Consider the following 20,872-nt stretch of genomic DNA (forward strand, 5'->3'; position numbering starts at 1 on the left):
GAAAGTCTTTAGTAAAACACAAAATGCTTGATAAGAAATGAGTTATTATTCAAGCCTATTCAATTCAACTAACATTTATTAAATACCTATTGTGTATAAGGACCTGTGCTATGCACAGTATATACAGAGATGAAAAACCTCAGTGCCCCACCCTTAAGAAACTTACATTTAAATGATAGTATAATAGAGTGTCATTATAAGGGAGTTCTTTATTATAGGAATTTGAAGATACTGCAGATTACATCATACAATGTCCTTACTCCTAACTCCTTAAAATAAGCTTGTATATACGTATTAAAAGAGTATATATAAGTTCCAGTATCAGTAATCAGTGACAGGATTGTTATTCTACTTGAATGATTAATGACATTAATTTTTGGTTTTTACTATTTCAATTCATTTTTCTATAGTGATAGGTACTGGATCTTTGATTTTCTTGGTGCTATATGGGGGATTCCCAGGTGAGAAGACACCTTTCCCAATGCAGATCACCACCTTCTCTGCAAATGAGTCTTAGAGAGCCACCAAAAGCCTGGAGAGTCTTAGTAACTAGCTTAGGGTCACCTAGGATTTTTCAGAGATGGGACATGAAACCAGGGCTTGCTTTCTATTTCCATAGAAGAGGGTAAACCTTTTTTTTCTTTTTTTTTCTACCCAATTCCAGAGATGATGAGAGTCACCATCAGAAAATTAAAGGGAAAAGGGAGACAGGAAAACAACAGAAACATGTCTGGATTCCTGGACATACAACAAGAATATAAACTTCCAATTTCTTCTGAAGAGCTAAACAGAAATCAATCACCATTCTTAGGGTGGCCTACTTTACCCTTAAGAGCTGTAACTTGTAGAGGTCTTTTGAAACCAATATCAGAAGTGTGTTCTCAAAGGTGGTTAAAATAATTTCATACAGTTCCTGAGGGAGAGAAGAAAATCAGAATTATGAGCTGGCCTTAAGCAAAATCACACTATGAATGAGTTTATTCGTCACAAACAGGGCAGGAGTTGGGACCCAGGGATGACATTGTCTTCAAGTAGAGGAGATGCTGATGTCAATCCCATCCTTCCTGTAACAGGGAAGCCTAAAGCAGCAGCCAGACCCTGGGTATTGATATTGAAGTAACAGAAGAACTGGGGAACTCTCTTTTTCTCACCCAGGCCACCTCTTTCTTCTCCTACTCTAATCATCTTAAACTTTTTTCATCAATTAGCTTGTCTTTGCTCATCCCCTTTACCACCAAGCTCTCCTCCAGCCATCTAGTCTCCTGTTCATTGTCTGCCTCCTCTCCAATCACTTCTTGGGGATTGTAAATGCATTGGATAATACATTGAGAGATGGGAGGGACTTTAGAAATCATCTAGTCCAACCTTTTCATTTTATAAATGAGGAAATTGAGGCCCAGAGAGCTTAAATAATAATAAAAGTCAGGATTTGGGAATGGAAATAAGCATTTATATAGTGCCTACTGTGTGCCAGGAACTGTACCGAAGTACTTTTTAACAAATATTATCTTGTTTGATACTCACAATACCCCTGCATATTGAGTGATATTATCCCCACTTTACACATGAGGAAACTGAGACAGAGATTAAGACACTCATCGAGGCTCACGTGGATAGCAAATGTCTGAGGTCACATTTGAATTCAGCTCTCCCTGATTCTGGGCCCTGTGATCTGTCTACTGCACCATCTAGTTCCCTTGATATATGATTATTATTTAATATATAATACATAATTTGAGGCAGCTAGATGGCACAGTGGATGGAGTGCTGGTCCTGGATTCAGGAAGACTCATCTTACTAATTCTGTGGCCCTGGGCAAGTCACTTAACCCTATTTGCCTCAGTTTCCTTATCTGTGAAATAAACTGGAGAAAGAAACAGTAAACCACTCCAGTATCTTTGCCAAGAAAATCCCAAATGGGGTCACAAAGACTTGGACACAATGGAAAAATGGCTAAACAATAACAATAATATAATTTGAACCCACATCATTCTCAAAATCCAGCACTCTTTGCCCTATACCCTTGCCATGAAGAGCTCAGTAATAGACCTATCTCCATCTCTTACCAAGGAGGCCTCAGGGCGGCATACTTGGTAACCATTAATCCTTGCCTAAGTCACATCTAAGCTATGCAAACTCCCCAAAACAAGCTTATATAGACATATTAAAATAGTGTAAATTCCAGTATTAGTAACCAGCAGCAAGATTGTTATTCTACTTGAAGGATTAGTGACATTCATTTTTAGTTTCTACTATTTCTACTCATTTTTCTATAGGGAAAGGTACCGGACCTATGATTTTCTATACTATATAGAGAATTCCCAGGTGAGGAGACACCTTTCTCAATGCAGATCACTCACCTGCAAATGAGTCTTGGATAGTCACCAAAGGCCTTGAGAGTATTAGTAACTAGCCTAGAGTCACCTAGGATTTGTCAGAGGTGGGATATGAAACCAGGGCTTGCTTGTCACCTAGAATTTGTCAGAGATGGGACATGAGAATATTCTATAAGAATAGAAGTCAGATGTTCTCTCAGCCCCACGAGAATGATTTTGGGCAAGGGGAAGTGGAGCTACATTTGTAAAAGGAAGGGTCTCTCTGGTTTCCAGGACTTTGGTGTTAGAAGGGATCATCTAGATGCAGCCTCCTTCTGCCCCAAACCCCACCTTTCACAATTAAGAAATACAAGGCCTAGGGAATTAAATGACTTGTCCATGGTCCCTTAATGGTGGTCAATGTGGTAGTAGAGCCCCTGTCTCTTCTCCCAGTCCACTTCTCTTTCCACTCACAATGAATGAATAACATAAAATGCTACCTCAATGTCCTGTATGTCATCTGGGGTCGTCTGTCTTTTTTTTAGTGTTTCTAAATCAGGCATGGAGAACACATTTTTAAAGCATTCCTCTGCCGTTGTCAACTGGGTATCAAATTGTTCTAAGGGATCCACGAAACTGGGAAGAGAAACAGAGCATTCAGTCACTTTTAATCTGTTAGCATGATCCACTGGGGATCAGGACTAACTCATTTATGGAGTAGGATTGAGACCTGAAGTAGAAGCTTCTTTGAATGACAAGGAAAGGAGTAATCTTTTCCTGTTCAGTAAGATCATTTGCCAATACCTACTCAACTTTTTTAAAATGCCTACCACGTGTAATGAAAAACTATTGATTTAATAAAAGGCAGCCTTCTTAGAAGTTCTCTATAAAAGCTGGGCTCTGATTGAGGGCAGGATGAAGCTGGTGGATTGCTTGAGCTCAGGTTTTCTGAGCTACAGTAGGACTAAAGCCTATTGGCCATCCACACTAAATCTCATGCTATTATGGTGAACCCTAGGGAGCAGAGGGACACCAGCTTTCCTAAGGAGGGGCCAATCAGCTCAGTCCAGAGCAGGGGAAGGCACTCCTGCCAATCAGAATTTTGTGCAGGCCTATGAGTGATTGCTTCTCTTCTAGCCTGGGAAAGATAGGAAGACATTCTCAAAAAACCAAAACAAAACAAAAACAAAAAAATTTCTATAATGAACAACCAAAACGAAGTTACTGTAAATGTAACTGAGCAATGCAACTGGTCTCCATTAAGTAACAGAATTAGAGCAGTCTGATGAAAGTATTTCATGTAAATATGTGAATGATATTATTTCACTGTCCCAGAGGTTTTTATCATTGTATTATTATTATATTATGTTATGTCATATCACATCATATAATAATAAACAAGTTCTTGTTCCCATAAATGAATCCTGAATAGGAGACTTTCAGAGATATTGGAAGGAAGCAGGGGGAAAATTGGTTGAAGGAGTTTTGCCCAGGGAACAACCTCATGCCTAGACATCAGCCCCTGGGTCAGTTCTTGTAAACGCCTTTGGTTTTGTAGTTTCTTTGCTTTTTCAACTTTGATCCACACATTTTCTGCTGACTGAGTTTTTCCAAGTTGTTCCCATTTACTGCAGTGGCATCAGAGAGTCCTTGGTATCAGGGGTGGGGTCAGAGTCTTTGACCCTCAGTTGAGGACAATCTGCCTATCTGTAAACAATGCCTTGGAAAGAGTTTGTAGATCAGCATAGAATTTTTTTCTAACTGAAATACCATAAAACAGATGGAAGCAACCAGCCCAGGAAGAGGAGACAAAATTCATCCATCTCCAATAAGTGAACAAGATAGATGCTCTTTTGTTTTTAAAACTGATCTGCCCAATGCAATGATTTAATTGAATACAACTGACAACATTTGAATGATTTGTTTATACTTGAAATCTTACTTTCTTATAAAAATAACATTTTTTTTTTTTGGCAGAGATACAGCTAGGTGGTACAGTGCATGGAGCACCAGCCCTGGAGTCAGAAGGACCTGATTTCAAATCCAACCTCAGATACTTAGTAGCCATGTGACCCTGGTCAAGTCACTTCACCCTGATTGTTCCTTCCCCTCCCCCCAAAAAAGACAAAAATATGATTTTTCATTTTCAATCATTATCTTAATATAATTTTCAATGGCATTTTCCCCTTTGTACTTATTTCAAGATCTTCACTTATATCTCAGAAAAATCTCATTTGGCTCTAATGTTACTGTTAGCCATTCATGCACTAAGAGCTTCCAACAAACCAGTACAGGTCCATAACCTCAAGACCCAGGAAACAAACAAACAAGCAAACAAATAAACAAAAACTAGACTAGTCCTGAAAGAATTCAGATTGGAGTAATGTGGAGATTATTTTTTTTTAATTAAAACTAATACAATTTATTTTTAAATTGTAATTCTTTTTGAACATAGACCCTGGATCCAACAGGGATCTCAAAGATCACGTAGTCCAAACTTTCCCATCTCAGTTACAAATCTGGTCCCTCATATTTCTGAGAAAGTGTCCTCTGGCTTTTGCTTGAAAACCAATGTTAGGGAACTCATTACCCCTTTGGGTAGCCCATTTAATTTTTTGCAAAGCTCTAATTTTTGATGAGTTTTTCCGTATATTAAACTAAAATCTACCTCCCTATACCTTCCACTCATTGATTCTAGTTATTATCTCTAGAATCAAGCTGAATAAATGTAACTCCTCTTCTACATGACACAGCCCTTTAAATATTTGAAGATACACTATATCCCTTTTAAATCCTTTTTCTTTCCCAGACTGAATATTTCCAGGTCTTCAAAGTAATTTTTTCCAGATAGTTCTGAATCTTCTTACCACAATGGTTCCCCTTCTCTGGAACTGCTCTGTTTCTTTCAATTTCCAGTACATTGCCAAGAAATAAACACAATATTCCAAATGTGGTAGGATCTTGGAAGACCATAGTGCAACTCTGTCATACCCCTATACTTTCAATAATGCAAACTAATTTCACATCATTTATTTTGGTTGCCATCTCATATGATTGACTCATACTATGACTTTCAGCTAACAAAAGACCCTAAAGTTTTTTTTTTTAACATCCAATCATGGTCTTTTCTTCACCTTCTTTTCTATAAAGAGATACACACTTGTACATGTGTGATTAATTATTCTTCAACTCAAATGTAGGACATTATGTTTATTCCTATTAAATCTGAGAGTCAGTATCAAGGGTATGTTGGAACCAGCTTGAACCAGGCAATTGTTAAAGTTCCAGTGAGGACATTTACACCTTGGAAATCGACAAACTAAAAATTAGGGCTTGATTTTTTTTTTTTGGTTGATTACCTAGACTTAAGAAAATGATGGAGAAGTTGTTAGAGATACAGATCAAACTTAAAAGTATGTTGTATATACATTTTCTGAGGAGTTGATTGTTAAAGATTGATCGGCGCACCCCTGATCTGTATTCTTCTATCTCTCTCTCCTCTCCTACAGTCACTGGAAATAGACATAGCTAATGAGCCATCAGTATGTGTGAGAGCTCAGCAAAGAAAAGTTGCTTTTATGCCTGGTATGAAATGAAAAGTCGTCACATACCTGGAATTAACTGCCAAGATCATAGTCTGATGGCTCAGCACTTTACAGAAAATATTCCAAATATCATTATTCTTCATTTCCTGGAAGTTGCAGAAAAAGTCAAATCATATAACTGCATTGGTTTTCACACAAAGAACAGCTATTTTTCTTTTCTTTGAGGGCATCCTTACTTGTAGACTATGACTAGAACAAGACGTCTAACCTCTCTGAGACATAGATCATTGATCTATAAAATGGGAATCATAATAGTATTTGTGGTATGGATATCTTAGGGTTATTGCTAAGCTCATGTGAGGGAATAGGTCTAAAACACTTTGGAGTTATATAAATCTCAGTTATTATTGTGGTTGTTAAAATACCATTTTAAGGTTTGCAAGACATTTCTTCAAAACAACCTCGAGAGATAGGTAGTATGGTGTTGTATAGCTAGTCCAATGTGGTATACTGGATAGTACTGGACTTGGAGTCATCAAAGACACTTAATACCTGTGCGATTCCGGACTAGTCTCTTTGCCTCTGGCAGTCTCAGCAAAATTGTCATAGTCATAATTGTAATACAGTTTACCATTATGGGATTGTTGAAAAGCTGGAATAATATTCAGCCTTTAAAGTACAATGTGGATTTAAGTTTTAATCTCTCCCACCTCTAAAAGATGAGAAAACTAAGAATTAGAGTCCCATAACAAAGAATGATCTATAGCTGGGCTTTGAACCCAGGTTTTCCTGAGTCCTGGAAGAAAACTCTGTTCAATATGAAAGGAAACTTGAATGGAAAGCAAGTGAAATTCCAGCCAGCTTGGCAAAAACTTGTCCACTAAAAAATATTATGTGGTGGCATAGTTAATAGGTATGTATTAAAGCCACTGGGATCCTAGGTGCCAGAGGACTCACAAATGAAGTATGAGAGGCCATGTCTCCCAGAAGGAACTTAACATCTTGTTGAAGAGGCAGGATTTGCACAGATGAAATAGATAACAATGCTATTCAGCAAATATCAAGTCCTATATTGTAGGGTCTTGGGGATTATATGTGATACAAGAGGAATGGGAAGGTGCAGTGTTTTCTAGGCAACAAAATCTGTTGCTTTCAATTCATTCTGATACAATAAACATTTATTATGTAAAAATGTTTACTAAACACCCATTATGCCAGACATTATCTAAAGATCTGGTGATATAAAACCAAAAATGAGACAGCCCTATGCCTCAAGGAACCTATCTTCTATGGGATGTAGGGAGAAAGAAGGACATATGGACATTTAAGTAGTACAAGATGAAATGTAATTTGAGGGATAGAGTGATACAGAAAAGTTTCATACAGGAAATGTTGCTGATAACCCAAGTGTAAATGGCTTTAAATGTCAAGCTCCTGAAGGTTCTTAAGTCAGAGAGTGGAGTGGCCTGGTCCAATATGCTTTAGAAAGCCTTTTGGAGGTTGTGGAGGATAGATTAAAGATGGATCCATCCACCTATACAAACCCAGTCATTCTACATAACTAATTAGTGACATAGAACTAATTCATGCCAACTCATTCTCCAAGTGTGGAGCATCCATGCTGAAGAGCCTCTCTAACTTAGGCTACAAGATAATCTTGCTGAAAACGACTGTCTTCAGTAAACATTTAAAAGATACCATATCATCATCATTGTTGGCACCATCACCACCATCATTATCATCTCCATTGTCATCATCATCATCCTCATCAACATTATTATAGCTACCCTTTATATAGCACCTTAAGGTTTATAAAATATCTTAAATATATTATCTTATTCAATCCTCACAAGCACCTTGTGGAGTAGGGATGTTATTGTTATCCCCATTTCAGAAAGAGGAAACTGAGGCTGGACAAGGTTAAGTGACTTGTCTAGGGTCACAGAAGTATTAAGAGTCTGAGACAATATTTAAACCTAGGTCGTCCTGACTGAGTCAAGTATTCTATTCATTTGCCACCCATCTGCTTCTATAACAACATAGTTTTAAAGCTAAAATGAGCCTCAGAAATAATTTGGTCTATTTTATGCATGAGAAACCTGAAGTCAAGGTTAAGTTACCTGATCCAGATCAAACATACAGAAAGAAGCAGAGCCAGAATTTGAATTTAGGTCATTTGATACTCAATTTGGCACTTTTTGTATCACTTTATAACTCCCTACAATGTGAACGAAAAGTCATTTGGTGGAACTTAAAGATGTACCTCCTATGCCTTCTGCTATAACCAAGGAGCCAAGACCCCTAAGAGCAAAGGCTGAGGTGGAATGCTGCACCAAAACTTGCAGATTAAAGTCCTAGTTGGGTATTGCCTACCTAAACCTTTTTCTGCTTCCTCTAGTTCTCCTTTCTCTTTTCACTTTTTTGGGTGAATGTGGGCTTGTGGTGGTTAAGCTCATTGTCAAAGATGGAAAAGGAGACTTAGTAGTTGGATAGAAAGAAGAGTTGGAGGTAGTGTAGAATCAAAGGATCTTTGTTTTTCTCATGTATCTATATCATTTCTCTCTACGTTTACATCTCCATCTATCTATATACATGAAGAAGACAGCAAACACTGATTATGGGAACCATGTTCTAAGACAAAAGCAAGTTCTATTCTACTGCATATTTTCCAAACAATTCCTGACAATATTCTATTCTGCAAAATTTCACTTACCATGCGACGCCATTTTACACTGGCCTGTAAGGCCTGGAGCTGGCTAGCTAAGGAGGAACACAAAACATAGTTAAAGCAAGAAGAGTTTGGATCATAGGGAATAATAAGAGCTTATCACAGAGTTAATCTCATTTTAAAAAGCTCTGTTAAATTCTCTTTATTAGTGATGATTCCTCCCCCTCCCCCCAAAGTAATATTTGGTGGAAAGAGATAAAGTCCATCTAATGGAAATTAGTTTGTATGTGAGCCAATTTTCTGACTATAGAGGCTTTTCTTGGGAGATTTGGGTAAATTATTTCTATCTTAAAGGTTTATATTATAATATAGGTGTCATCTAATATGGTTAGCCTCTAGAATGCTATTTAGGAAGAGGGTGGGTTTTTCTCTTCTTTGAAGACAGAAAATCCTTCCTTTCTGATTGGGGTAGGGATGGAGAAACAGTCCAGGTTTTTGTACTGTTTGCACTGTCAAGATACTCCAACATGACTATACTATCTCTTTTGGCTTCTTACAAATTTGGAAAAAAAGCAAGAGAAAGGTACGGAAGATAGAATGGTAAATGTCTTTTCTTTAATTAGCTATAAGCAGTCAGAGGTAAATACTAGTACAGTGAACTCATTTCACCCCAATATTTGCAAGATCTTGACATTTCTAACTCCACAATCCCTTACATTCATCCTTTCTCTCCATATTCATGAGTTCACCACCTTAGTTCAGGCCACTATCACTTTTCACCTCAACTATCGAAATCATCTTTTAGTTGCCTTACCTTGTCTCAAGTCTCTCCCAACTCCATTCCATTAACCACAAAACTGTCATTATTTTGCTAAGACAGTTCATCCTTGCCTTCTCAGTAAATCTAGTTTATCTCCTACTACTTCCAGAATCAAATATAAAGTCTTCTTGACATGTAAAGCCCTTCACAACCTGGCCTCAACTTACCTTTTGGGCTTTATTATATCACATTCCTTTTCTTATGTCCTTTACTGATCAGTCTAACTGGCTTTCCTACTGTTCCTCATGCAGGAAGGACACTTCATTTCCCATCTCCAAGATTTGGTACCTGCTGATACCCATGCCTGACATGAGGTCTCTCATCACCTCCATTTCCTGAATACTCTAACATTTCAGATTCAATTCAAATGCCACCTTTGTAAAAGGTGTTCCCTGATTCCTCTCACTCCAAGTGTCCTTTCCACTGAAATAACCTTGTATTCAATTCATATACACATACGTACACACATGTACATGCACACACATATTTATATATCTATGTTCATATTGTCTCCTTGGAAAGAAGGTAAACTCATTGGAGACAGGTACTGTTTCATGGTTGTCTTTTGTGTCTCCAGAATCTAGCATAGTGCCAGAGCCATAGAAGATGCATACTAATTGCTTAATTAGTTTAATTAGACAGGAAGTCACTGTCAGATAAAGGAATCCACTTGGAAGATCATTATTTAATCATTAGTTTATTTGAGACCTCAAAGCTACAGAACTATGAATCCATGCCCAAGGAGAACTTTCAAAGTTAAGAGAAAAGAGGCAGGAAATAAGCATTTATTAAGTATCTACTCAGCCAGGCACTATGCAAAGTACTTTACAAATATCTCATTTATTCCTCACAAAAACCCTAAGAAAAAAGGAATATTATTATCCCCATTTTACAGGAAGTGTAAAGGGTGCAGAGAGAGAAGAGTAAAATTCCCATTTTGCATTTGAGGAAACCAAGGCAAACAGAGGCTAAGTGACTTTCCCAGGGTCATACAGCTAGTAAGTATCTGAAGCTGGATTTGAACTCAGGTCTTCCTCATTCCCAGGTCATTGCTTTATTTACTGCATCTCCTACCTGCATCAAAAACAGTGAAACACAAAAGGATATTCTATAAAGCCTCTGAATTCAACTAGATTGAAATATGATAGAGGGTTAAGGAGCTATCGTAAAGGTATGGAATTATACCAGACTTTTGTTTTCAAAGGTTTGATGTTATTTTAAAATTTTGTGTTTGGCAACACTTTATAAAGTTCAGGCATGTTTTTAAAAGGACAAAATTATTATTAATAGTTTCTTTGAAGTATCCATTTTTGTGAGGGAAAATTTTCATCTCAGATGAACTATGTTTGTAGAAAAACCTAATCCCATGATCTTACCTGGGAGGTGACTCTCTTGATGGCTCTTGTTCATTTGTGTCCTACTCCCATTTGGGGTTTTCTTGGCAAAGATTCTGGACTGATTTGCCATTTCCTTCTCTAGTTCATTTTATGGATGAGGAGCTAAGGCAAACAGGGTTAAGTGACTTGCCCAGAGTAAGTGTCTGAGGCCAGATTTGAACTCAAGAAGAGAGTTTTCCTAACTCCAGGACCAATGCTTTATCCACAATGTCACCTGTCCTCTTTTTGATGATAGTGTATTCTAATTTCAAATTTTTGAAGTTTTTGAAGTTTTGAGTTCAACTTTTAATACTGTCAATTTAAGAATCTTTTTTCTTGTTTGATTAGACCTGTGATTTCATCAATAGGAACTTCCTCTACTACTAGAGATGGAATTATATAACTCTATGTGATTTATAGTTTTTAGAGAGTATTCTGGAGTATGAAGAGGTTAAGTATTCAAGTTCATCTGGCCATTATGGGTCATGGGCCAGAGGCAGGAAGGAATTAAAGGCAGGCCAGTTCTTTCTACACTATATTTCACTGCTTCTCAAAATTTCTAATTATGGTAATGTATATTGAAGGATTATGTATTCTGGACTGTTTAAATGAGTGAAATTAGTAATTGCTTCATATTCACCTACTCCACAGGGTCACTCTGAGAAAAGCACTTTGTCAATGTTAAAGCATTAAATTGATGTCTGCTATTGTCATCAGCAGTATATAGAGAAAGGCAGGTGGCACAGTGGATAGCATCCTTGATCTAGAGTCAGGAGGACCTGAGTTCAAATCCAGCCTGGGCAAATCAATTAACCCCTGTGTGCCTCAGATATTTTATCTATAAGATGTATATAATAATAACGGTTACTCCCCCAGAGTTTTTGTGAGGATCAGATGAGATCATTGCAACACATTTTGTAAACCTTAAAGGGTTATATAAATGCTAGGTGCTAATAGTTTTTTTTAAAAAAAATGTCATTCAAAAGTAGTGATTCAATTTAAAAAAAAAATAAACCTGTCATTTGGGAAAGATGACACTAGGTGGCACTGGAGAGATCTAAAAGACACTAGGTGGCTTCTCATTGTGGCATGGTTCATTTAATAATTTTAAATCTAATTGTGTTTTTCTAAAGTGAAATATCAGTATGCCTTCTCCACTTTTTCCTTTTCTCACAAAGGTACTTACCTTTCTCCAAATATCCTGATGGAGTAGAAATAAGGAATCCCTCAGAGCTACACTCTCAGACGAGCTATGCGTTCTCAATTATAGGGACTCTTCCTAATCTGGATGAGATCAGATGCCTGGCTCTCCACCCCCCATCACCCTAACCCCCGACACTCTCACCATTCCCGCTACTCCTTCACCTGCTAATGAATTAAAATAAGCAAATCTCCAACCACGAACTCCTAGTGTTCCAAGAATCATAGAGATTAGAGGCTGCTTCTCAGACTCCAACCCAAACCCAAATGAGTAAACTCTAAGGACTCCTGCCACTGTGAGCAAGAATATAATTAATTCACCCAAGGTTTCCTATTGTGCCTCCCACTATCATCTCTCAAAATAATTCAAGCCCCTGGGTCACATTACCAATGGAAGGTCCTTTGGTTCTTATAGACTTTCTGAGTGGAAGTGAGAGCGGATGGCAACTCATTCTTGCTGTGTGCCTACAGTTGCTTTCTTTCCCCCATTCCACTCCTGAATTTCTTCATTCCTCTTGTCTTATACGTCTTTTAATCCCCTCTCCTATATAACCTTGTGTGAAGGAATGTGGCCTTTAATAATTGCATGGCACTTTTTCCACTTCCTGCATATCTTTCCATGGAAAATAGTGAGTATCTTTAGGACCCATTGGTTTGTTATTTTTATCCTATATCAAACAATCATACATTTGTCTCAGAGGACATGTATGACTGAAATATACTACCCTGTAAAGTATTAAGATAACAACTTTAGACAATAGGTCAGATAACTCTTTGAAGAAAAAAGTCTGTGCCTATGCATATACATTTTTATTTTTAAACAAATAAATACCTACATACTGTACAAATGCCTACACTGTGATTTTTAGCTCTTTGCAGAAGTTTCACCTTAAACTTTGGATTTGTTTAGCATCATCCTGGCTATAAATGTTCTATATTTCACCTCAAAACCCAAGAGAAGAACTTATCTGGTGGGGAGGGAGGAGTAAAAGGGGTGGGTACTTCCTACTGAATCAGGACCCCCATACACAAAACTAAGAATTGAAGTAATCTAAGAAACCTAAGAGAATTGTCTTTTAAAAAAATCTTCTACAGAAATATTTACTTCAAAAAGTATAATCACAAACATACAAGCTTCCCCTCCCAGTACTTTGGAGTCATAATCTCCTGCATTGTCAAAATCAATTTACATTAGCTAGAAACTTATGAGTCTGATCTAGCTCTCAGCCCAGGCATGAAAAGGCAGGACAAGATGGAGGATTGAGCAACCATGTTTAATGCTAGCCATGGACAACTCTCTGAACTAGGCACTGGGGATATAAATACAGATACGATGCAATATGTGCTTTCAAGGAATTTGAACTCTAATAAGCAAGAGGTGAAGGACAAGTAAGTAGATAACTGTGGTGTAAGGAGAAATGTTACAGAGAGAAAGGAGGGGACCTAGAAAAATGCTATGAGAAATTTTAGGATTAATAGATCACCTCAGCTGATCAAAAAGGGGGATAAAGGAATAAGGGAGAATTGAACAAAAGAAGCCTTCAAGGGATTCTGACAGATGAGGGAGTAACCAGCAAATCAAGGCTTTGTTTTCTACATATATAGAATATAGGAAAAGAGTAAAATGTGGATATTTCTCCAACTTTTTGGAGAACTTATCTTTTTGTCCCTTTTTTAAACTTTATATTTTTCTGTAATGTTTAAATGTAAAATATCTAAAACTAGGGTTGTGACATATTAAGGAAAAAGGAAATAAGATATTTCTTCTCTTTTTAGAGGGAAATGAGAGCCTAGGATCAAGAGGAGAGATGGTAGAAAGAAGGTGCAGATGGGAGTACCAAGGAGCCAAGCCCTGAGACCTTCTGGGAGAAAAGGATGGAATTATGGGTTATAGAAGGCCCATGATGCTACTACCACAGATCTAGGTAATTTACCACAATGGAATAGGTTAGGCAGCTGAAGGTTAACATGAAGGCACTTGACACACTGGGTGCAGGAGAGCAAGAAGGGTGACGGTGGACAGGACCAAAACTGTCAGGGTTTAAACTATTCTACAGTTTAAACAAGAGTCCTGTTGGTTGTTAAGCCCAACAATTGTTCTGAGTCTCCTGTGAGGCAGATTGCTGTGTTTTCATTCCCTGGGGTACAATGGATCTAGTATCAGAGGGTAATGAGTTCATTCCCACTTCCCACTCATCCTGGGTGACCTTGGGGAAGTCATTTTCTTTAGACTTCGGTTTCCTCATCTCTAAATGAGGGGGAAGTACTGTTTCTTGCTGTTGTCAACATATCTACAATTCTTACGACAGAGCATTGTATATACTAATTACTCAACAGATTTTTGTTCATTGAAATCAGCCCTACAAGTTTTGATCTTATAGTATGACTCCTTCCCAGAAGTTTTCCTTTCATGGGGACAGAAGACAGAGGGTTGAAGATGTTAGGGAGGTCTCCGAGGAAGAGTGGGGCCATTACTCTCTGGGAGAAAAGATTAGCAATGTTTGGCAGAGTGGAAAAGATGTCACTTACTTTTCTCCATCACTGCTAGGGCAATGGAGGGGGGAACAAGTCAATCTCTTCTCCTTACAACAGACCTCTCCGAACCTTGACTCAATCAAACAACAGCCCCATGGCTGTTGTCAGTTGCTTTGGCAGTCACCTGGCCCAGGGATTCCATTCTGAAAGGCCTGTAACTGACCTCCCACATTACTGATCAGTACACAGATGACCTAGGTAGCCTACCTTGATGCCCAGCTATTATTGACCCCTGCGGGAGTAGAAGATCCTAGTTCTCAGACCTTTCAGGGAATCTTCAGCACAAGAAATTATGTTTAGAGTTTCAATATTACCCTTACTGATTAGGAAGTTTTTAAATCAAGGACAACCATAAAAAATAAAATCTTATCTCTGGCATTCCAATAATGTATGTGTGTCTGTACTTAGCACAATAAATAGTTGGTTTATATGAGATGGTTAAAAGGTCAAAAATAAGAAGTCTTTCCTTTTTCCCCCTTTTTTCTGTCTATGAGGTTACTCTTTTGTTTTGTTTTTTGTTATTGTTGTTTTATTTTGTTTAAAAAGATGTTTTGACCTCTTTGATGTATGTCTGAAACATGCTGTCCAACAAAAAAACCTAATTTTTTTGCTGAGTTGTTCAAAAAATAAAAGGGGGAGTAGAGCAAAATAGCATTTAGAGGATGATTATGATCCAGGTTTTAGCTTTTCTCTTCCTTTCAAACAAATTAACAAACAAAAGCATCTTCTTGAATCCAACACGGCAAAGTTTAAGTAGAAGCCGATAAATATGTGACCCATTATCTTCCTTATGTTGCACTGGTTCTCTCCGATTCTTCAGAATTGGCGTCAATTCTCTCCCCAGTCCTCCACCACCAAACAACAATCATTTATCTGGATATATCTGGAAATTCATTCCTCAACAGAAAGGAAATGATGTGCTTCTATCCCAGAGTGCTTCACAACATATCAGCAAAGCAAGGAAGGCAACTATTCTCCCCGATTTGCAGATGAGGGATAATCTGGAACTAAGTCATGTGAAGTCACTTGCTTAAAGTCATTTCATCTGGAAAAAAATCCATATTCTCTCATTTTTGTCAAAGCACATACAACATTTTGAGCTAGAGAAGTCTATTTTAAATCAGATTTCAGTTTTCTTTGCACTGCTACACAGAGTCACTAGATGTCACTAGAAATAAACTTTCCAAATAGGTTTCTGAAATCAGCAAGAATGCTTATAAAAGTGAGGGAGAAATGCAAAGAAAACATGGAATCCGCTATCGTTCAAACATAAAGTATGGGCTCCAGATCAAAACTACTCAAAGAAATCTTTGTTCAGCCCTGTTTTACCCTATGAGAGAATAAATATATAGCTTTTTTGAACATAGTATGATATAAATGTCAGTTATGACTACTATTGTCATTTTTCCCATTTTATATTTGATAGAGGTTCAGATAAAACAAGTCACTATCCTGGTATTGTTGACAAGTTTGAGAGGAAAGAGCCCTAGCTCTGGGACCAAAGGAACTAAATTCAAATTTTACCTCCGATTCTGATGACCTGTGAAGCCTTGGGCAAATCAAAACTACCCTAGGCCTCCACTTTTAAAATATAAGATTTTCATTCTTTTTTTTCACTGAACTATTGCACAGGTGGATAAAATTATTGGTTTGGAGTTATTAAATATATATTTATATGTGAATATAATAAAAGTAATAATAGAAATTATTGAAATTATTAAATAAAAGTGTTAAGATTGATTCTTGTTAGGCAGCTCATTGGAAGCTTCTTTGGAACAATTCCAGTAGCAGTCAGGATATTGGGGATGATATACTCTTTGTCCAGTTACCACATGCTTTTGATTTCTTCTGCTATTGTCTCTATAGAGGGAGAACTTTTCATTTTACATAGTTTAGAGGAGAGAAATATTCAGCATGACAGCAGCCATTAGAATTTTTTATATTCAATTTTTCATGTCATTGTTATACTTGGGTGATTATGGGCAGCAGTATGTCTGTTCCAGTTACAGTACAGCTCATTTGTTGAATTCTCTAGATACTTTGAGGTCTGTATTGGTGATTTGGGGATTTGTAATTTGTTAACTGGTGAAGGAAAGTGAGCCTCTAGGCTATAGATTGAGAAAAAAGCATTTATTAAGCACTTATCATGTGCCAAAAATGGTGCTGAGCACTGGGGACTCAAAAACATGATGGCAAAATGGTCCCTGCCTACAAGGAGCTTACATTCTGATAGGAGAAGACAATGTATAAAGGAGAGCTAGAAAGTGGGGATAGAAGGGAGAGGGACAGGGTGTGGGTATGGCTGGGAAGTGTTGTGAAAGCCTGGTTCCCAAAAAGAGAAGGTGAAAGCTCACCTATTAGAGCCAGGGAGTTCCAGGAGTACAGTTCAAGGTTGCATTTGAGGTAATTTGAGGACTTCCTTCTATGTTCTGTTTCCTTTCTTAGGCTCAAGGGCAGGAGGTTTGAGGATATCTAAAGTTTGGGTTAAAGTGAAATAATTCTATTGTCTTTACACCCCCACCTGATGTCACAGGATAATAGATTTCAAGAAAGAAGGAATCATCAAAACCATAAGGTCCAGGTCCTTCATTTTTTTTTTTTTTTTGCTGAGGAAACACAGGTAGACAGAGAGATTAAGAGACTTGCTCATAGCTACATGTCTAGTAAATGAGTAAAGTAGAATTTGAACTCAGATCTCTCTGGCTCCAAATACAATGCCCTGTCTACTGTGCAACTTTCAAGTCCTAGAGATCAACGAAACCAAGAGATGTGGCCTTTGCCTGTCCTATCTACCATGGAAAGCTAACTGAGAAGGCAGGTGTTAGCTCTGCCTCTGAAAACATCGTGAGCATTTATAAAATGTTTTCATCATATTTGCATTTAATTTATTCTTCATATTTTTATTAATGAGACAAGCTTATTTTTTAAGCCAAAGAATTTTGTCTGGTTTTTGTCAAGTAAATATTTTTAATAAAATAAAGCCACTAAAACAATAGACATTTGTTTTTATGATCTCTTCCTTAGGGTTTGTGGGAGTTGTGAGAGGAGAGGTTGGGGATGTCTCTTGGGGCCAACAGTCTATAAATAGACATATTCCATGATGTTATTTGTCAAAATAAATATCAGGAAGTATTCCAAGGAGATTTAAGACCTTCCTGGGATGCTGGAACAATTGACTAGTAGAATAGTCTGTAGCACATCCCAGAAAACCCACATCAACCTTTCAGTAGCCTTGAATGGTAAAGTGGAATCCCAAAGGATTACATGATTACTGTTTCTAAAAGTTTCCAGCTTTGCTCCTACACTCCATTCCCATACCCCCACCATTGTCCACCCAATTTCAGAAGTGTACTGAGAACACACAGGAACTTCTATATGCAAAGAATATTTAAACATCAGGAACTAGTCTAATCTAAGTGCATGGCAAGATATCAGGAGCCTAAGCCAGGTAAACATAAGCCTGAACTCAAGCACAAGACTGTACTTATTGGTAGAGATTTGATTATTCAATGCTTTGTGCCTATAGGAGGGATGCATTGCTGAGAGCTTGGAATAAGAAAGAGTCTGTGGTCTTCCAAAAATGGGCTTGAGTCCTGACTTTACATATGACTCAGCTTTCTGTGGATAAGGTATATAGGGTTCATTCCATTTTAGACTCATAATTTTGCAGGTGGAAGGAACATTAAAAGATACCAACTCAATCCATATGTGAGCTGGCATACCTTGCAACATCACTGACTAATTGTCATCCAATCTCCACTTGCATCCTTCCAATGAAGGGGAAACCATTATCTTCAGAAGCAGCACATTTTACTTAGGGGCATCTCTAATAGAATTTTCCCCCTCATATTGGACCAAACTTTAATTCTCTCAACTTTCAACTATTGCTCCTAGTTCTTCTATCTGGAGCCAAGCAACTAAGCAGAATACTTTATTGTATAGCACTTTGTATGTCATGGTCTGGCTTCTCTTTTAGTTACCAGAAGAAAGCTTCTTCCGCAGCTTCCCAAGTGGCCATTGTACAGAGGAAGGAAAGAGAAAAAGTTTTGGAGAGGATGAGATGGGATGGAATGGGATGAGATGGGATGAGATGGGATGAGATGGGATGGGATGGGATGCAAGAGAGAGCAAATGGAACAATATCAAGGCTGCTTGTTATAAGGGATCAAGGGAGTAATACACCCATAGATATTTGCATAGTACAACATTCCTCTGTTTCTTAGTTAGCCATAAACATTTATTACTATGTGTCAGGGACTGTGCAAAGTGATTGAGATAAAAAGAAAAGCAAAAGAGAGTCCCTGCTCTCAAGGCGCTCACAGTCTAATGTGGAAGGCAACATGTGATCAACTAAGTACAAACAAGATAGACACAGGATAAATTGCAGATGATCTCAGATGGAAGTCACTAAAACTAAGGAGAATAAGTAAATCCTTTTTGTAGAAGGTGGGATTTTAGCAAGGATTTAAAGGGAGCCAGGGAATCCAGGAGGTAGAGATGAGGAGGGAAAGAATTCTAAACATGGAGGAGAGACAGTGAAAATGCATAGTGTTGGGAGGTGAAGTATCTTGTGTGAGGAACAGCAGAGATCCATGTTATTGGATCACAGGATTTGACTTGTTCTACCCAGCCCCAGAAGGAAAAATTAGGGGTAATATGTGGAAGTTACAAGGAGATGATTTTAGGGTCAATGTAAGATAACTTTCAAATAAACTATTCCCAAATGGGATCAATTCCTTTAGGAGCTGATGGGCTACCTCTCACTATAAGTTCAAGAAAAAAAAACCGAACAGATGACCACTTACTGGAAGTGGCAGATTTTGGCTAAATATAAAGGAGAATTTTCTTACAATAAAAACTGTTCAACGATGACTAACCTCCTGAATGAGTAAGCTGCCTATACCTAGAAGAATTCCAGCAGAACCAAGATGAATCCCCATCAGTGTGTTAGGCACCCATGATCTTTGATCTTTGACTGCAGGCATATGCATGCCCTTGGGATGGCAGAGTTCTTATTGTCTTCTCCCACTAAGTAGCCAAGTAGAGATTCATGAGACCTCAGGGGCACCCAGAAAGGATGTAAGCACATCTTCCCTGCCATGGTCACAAGTATCACTTGGCTCCTGTTACACTCTAGACTCACAAACAGCCTCTATGTGTATCTCAGAATTGTTACAACCGGTTTTATTTGTCCAAAGATACCCCAACCTGGTTCATTCCAGCTGCTTCCTTAAAATGCGCTGGATACAGTAGCCTGCAGTGGAAGGGCCAATGATGCATTCAGCCAGCCTTGCCCAAGCCTTTGTCAGGAACCTCTGAGTAGTGGGGCAGTAGATATTGCCTTCCTGTGCAATGCCTGCTACAATCTCTTCTGTTTCTAGGAACCTGGCACCGTCTTGCTATCCATCATATTGACACCAGGAAATGGGAAAGGAATTAGATCCCTTGCAATTCTTAAGAATCTATGAGTATTGTACTGAACTTGTTCACAGTATCTTGTAAATCTGGGATCATGCAGTAATGTGAGCATGAACTTATGTATGAATTGTTAACTTTGTCTCCACATCTGGGCAAAGATGAGCATAAAGGCCACCTGAACAGTGTGGTTCTAAAGATGTAGGTGTAGGTTGTAAAACCAAAGGCATTTGTATTTGATCCTAGAGACTTTAGGGAGCTGTTTCTTTTCACTGATTAGAGAAGTGATATGGCCATACCTAAACTGTAAGAAAAGTTCTTTGGCACTTGGTTGTAAGATATGTTGGATAGGAGAAGAGAGTTGAGGCAGGGAGACCTGACAATTCACTTTTAAGGAATATCTGAGCAAAAAAAGTCATTCTATTATAAATAAATAAATTTACTACAAATGACATATGAAGGAAAATACTTTCTGCATCCAGAGAAAGAACAGATAAATAGAAATATGCATTTGTACATATTTTTGTCCAACGGTAGCCACCTCTAGGTTAGGGAGAGAAGAAAAATGATGACAACTCTATTATATATTTAAAAGGAATAGCAAATTGTACATAACAGATGTGCAATTTCACAAGCAACTATTTTTATTATACTGTTACAAAAATGCTTACTTTATTCATAAATTAAAAATAAAAGAATATGAAAAAATTTAAAGAATATCTCAATTCAAATCCTGCCTTGGACACATCTTGCTTATGTGACAATAGAAAGGTGACACAGGCTTTCAGGGCCCCCAGACAAGTAAGAATTAAAGTTGATGACAAGTCAATAATTTGGAATGGTGAGGAGACTTTCCATACTGGAATCTCTCTACAGTGATGAAATAAATTATTTGGCCCATTAAAAATGAAACAAAATTTAACATGTATCCACCGAATGTAGAGAATTGCATTACATGGTGGAAGATATTTTAAGCTTAGGTAAGAAACTAATTATTA

General features: G+C 37.8%; 1 protein-coding gene across 7 annotated transcripts in view; it reads right to left on the reverse strand.

The window, feature by feature from the left end:
• Nucleotides 1–14,626, reverse strand: part of MROH9 (maestro heat like repeat family member 9) — a 72,472-nt gene extending 57,846 nt beyond the window's left edge. For 2 of the 7 annotated variants that reach the window (XM_072648669.1, XM_072648673.1), the window contains exons 1-5: nt 14,454–14,623; nt 8,574–8,620; nt 5,927–6,006; nt 2,816–2,951; nt 827–913 (exon numbers count right to left, since the gene is read on the reverse strand). In XM_072648669.1, the coding sequence (XP_072504770.1) occupies nt 827–913; nt 2,816–2,951; nt 5,927–6,006; nt 8,574–8,620; nt 14,454–14,463 (360 nt within the window). In that variant the 5' untranslated portion in view covers nt 14,464–14,623. Of the gene's footprint in view, nt 1–826; nt 914–2,815; nt 2,952–5,926; nt 6,008–8,573; nt 8,621–14,453 lie in introns of those variants that run through there. The other 5 variants (XM_072648672.1, XM_072648670.1, XM_072648674.1 and 2 more) reach the window with 5 other exon arrangements.
• Nucleotides 14,627–20,872: the final 6,246 nt, after the last annotated feature.

The sequence above is a fragment of the Notamacropus eugenii genome, chromosome 2 (assembly GCF_028372415.1).
Source record: "Notamacropus eugenii isolate mMacEug1 chromosome 2, mMacEug1.pri_v2, whole genome shotgun sequence".
Classification (NCBI taxonomy): Eukaryota; Metazoa; Chordata; class Mammalia; order Diprotodontia; family Macropodidae; genus Notamacropus; species Notamacropus eugenii.